Source organism: Parus major, unplaced genomic scaffold (genome assembly GCF_001522545.3).
Source record: "Parus major isolate Abel unplaced genomic scaffold, Parus_major1.1 Scaffold1009, whole genome shotgun sequence".
NCBI lineage: Eukaryota > Metazoa > Chordata > Aves > Passeriformes > Paridae > Parus > Parus major.
The window spans coordinates 1-2,886 of NW_015379883.1; the positions used below are offsets into that span (position 1 = coordinate 1).

The window sequence follows — 2,886 nt, forward strand, 5'->3', positions numbered from 1 at the left end:
CTTCAACAAAAAGGCTGTCTAGCTTGGGAACAGGCTGCTGCCTAGGGAAATGGCTGAGCCAGCACCTTCAGAAAGGTTTAAAAGTCATGGGGATGTGGCATTTGGGGACCTGGCTGATTGGTGCACTAGGCAGTGTTAAGGTTGCAGTTGGACAGTGTGATCTTCAGGGACCTGTTCAACCTCGCTGACTCAGAGATTGACGTGTAGCTCAACCAGTGAGGAGTCAAAACTTAGACTCCATGATCCTCAAGGGTGCCTTCCAGCACATGGATGTCTGTGAGATTGCCGGTGGAGGGCAGATGAAAACAAATCCAAAAGAAAGAACAGTGGGAGCTTTTTGAAGAAGATGCACTCAAAGGCAGCCATAAGCAGCACACCAGGGCCACTCGGAGTGGCTGAGCCAGGGTGGGGACAAAGGGTGGGGCTGGCTGGGTTGTGATGGGCTGGGACACCTGTGACATCACGGGGGACATGTCACACTGGGGGCAGCTATTAAAGGCCCCAGCAGGTAACGCTGGCCTTCATTGCTTGGGCAAGCGGTGAGTGCACACGTGCTGGGGAGGATAGGCTGGGGACAAGGGCCAGGGTGGAAACGCTGCACCTGGGGCTGGGTTCTCGCCCTGCAACCAGGGACAGCCCCTTGTGGGAGAGCCTTGGACAGGCCACGCTGCTGCTTCTGCTGCTGCTGGGGCAGCGGGACAGGCCTTGCTGCCTGCCAGCTGTCTGGGGCCCTGTCCTTCTCACCCTCAGACCCCTGAGTATTCCCGTCCCTGCTACTGTTAGCTGCCTCCCTCACAGCCCCACTCAAGGCCTTCTTTCCGTCCTCCTGTAGACCATGGATTCCTGGGTTTTCTGGTTCTTGCTCTGGCAAAGCGTAGTCCATTACCCGCAGCCCGTGGGTGATGACTGGGATGAGGAAACGCGTCTGCAGATGGAACTGCGTGCAAAGCAGCTGGAATGGGAGAGGCTTCTGCTGGAGCAGGAGGTGGAGCAGCTCATCCTGGAGCAGAGTGCACAGGAACAGTACTTGCAGCTCGTAACTGTTGCTGTGCCCCTGGCCCTTGCCTTGGTCTTATGCTTTATGGAGTGGAAAAGGAGCCTGAGGAGGGAGGAGAATGACGAAGGAAATAACGGTGCAAATGAAGAGGAAGCGAGAAATGGGGATGCAAATGGAGAAGAAGCTGTTGGAAACGAAGAAGACAATGCGAATCGAGAGGAAGACAACAATGATGATGGCAATGTACAGGAAGTGGGCAATGCTGCTGCAAATGAGGCAGATAATGATGGAAATGAAGTTGTCAACGAGGCTGCAAATGCGGAAAACAATGACGACGTTGCAAATGTAGTCCAAGAAGAAGAGGATGATATTGAGGATATCATTGGGGAAACTGTGATGGAGCGCATCCAGTGGCCTGTACAGGACCTGCAGAGAGGCTGTGAGTGGACAACTGTCCTGATGGACAATTATACCATTTGGTTTGGTCGTGTCTTGTCAACCAGTTTCTACCCAGTCCTGCAACAAGCCATCGGGGTGGGCAGCGCCTTTGAAGGTTGGAGTCCCCGTGAGCAGGATGTTGTGTACCGCGTGCTCATACCCATGACTCCTCCCCGAGGCCACAGCTTCCACCTGGAGCTGGACACTGCACGGCACACGCAGCTGAAGAACTTCCGTGTGCGCGTGCAGCTGGAGTGCACCTGCACGAGGGAGCAGCAGGGCGACAACATGCTGTGCTTCCTGCACCACCCCGAGGAGGAGCTGAGGAGGAATCAGGATCCCAGCCTCCTGGACACCCTGTGCACCGGCTCCTACCTCGACGTGCAGAAAACGGCCCGCTGGTTCTGCCAACTGGTGAGAGCAATCTGGCCAGCTTTGCCGCAGTCACACAGTTGGCATTTAATGCTGCTGCCCTCCAGACGTTCCTGCCGATTCAAGGTGACCAACGGAGAAGAGAGCTTCAGGATTGAGATGTTGTTTGGGGTGCGGAGAGGTGACTCGGACATCTTTGTGAGCAGCCAGCCTAGAGAGGCCCATACCCCAAACACAACCTGGCCTGAGACTTATGCTGTGGCAGAGACCCAGTTCCTCAAGCACATTGCCAGGCAGGCCCCCCCCGACAGTTTGCACCTCAAATGCCTGCAGTTCTTTGCCCGTCTTCTGCTGGGCTTCAGCTTTTCCACCTACGCCATGAAGACCATTTTCATGCACCTGCTCAATGCCATACCCGTGTCATCGTGGCGCAGGAGACATTTCCTGGACCGACTGCTGGATATCAGAGATGGCCTGTCTTTATGTGTGAGAGCAAAACACCTCAACCACTTCATGGTGGGTAACCAGAGGATTCCTCGCGACATCAATTTACCCCCAGACATTCAAGAGGCTACGAGGTACAATCTCTTCCATCGCCTGGCGCAGGACTCGGACATGCACAGCCAGGCCATGCATGAGTTCCAGGTTCTGCAAAAGTGGTTCGAGAGCATCGTTCTCGATGAACATTGAATGAATGAATGAATGAATGAATGGGAGGAGTCATGGGTATGAGCACAGAGCTGGCCTTGTGCTGCTCGCAGCTGGCAGCGAAGAGCCATCTCATCCTACAAATTTCGTCCTTTAAGGAGAAGAGGATGCATGCAAAGGCTCTGGCAAAAGTCCCACGGCCTCTCCTGCTGTCTCAGCAGGTGGAGGGCCACAGCAGGGCTTATTCTACCTCCTCGAATCCTTTAATTTTCTGGGAAAAGACACACAGATCTGCATAAAACCCATCTTGAAGTTCCCCACTCCAAAGAGCGTACGTGAAGAGAGAACATGCCTCATGTGCAGCACCAAAGTCACCACATCCCTCCTGCAACATGCAGTTGTTCCCAGCCTTTGAGAAGGGTCAAAAATTG

The 2,886-nt window shown here is 54.3% G+C and overlaps 1 protein-coding gene across 1 annotated transcript; it reads left to right on the plus strand.

Moving 5' to 3' along the window:
- The first annotated feature begins 835 nt into the window (after positions 1 to 835).
- On the plus strand, positions 836 to 2,497 carry LOC107199550 (inositol 1,4,5-trisphosphate receptor-interacting protein-like 1). Its single transcript, XM_015616867.2, has one exon. It carries the CDS (start codon positions 836 to 838, stop codon positions 2,495 to 2,497), a length of 1,662 nt encoding a protein of 553 aa, XP_015472353.2.
- The last annotated feature ends 389 nt before the right edge of the window (positions 2,498 to 2,886 follow it).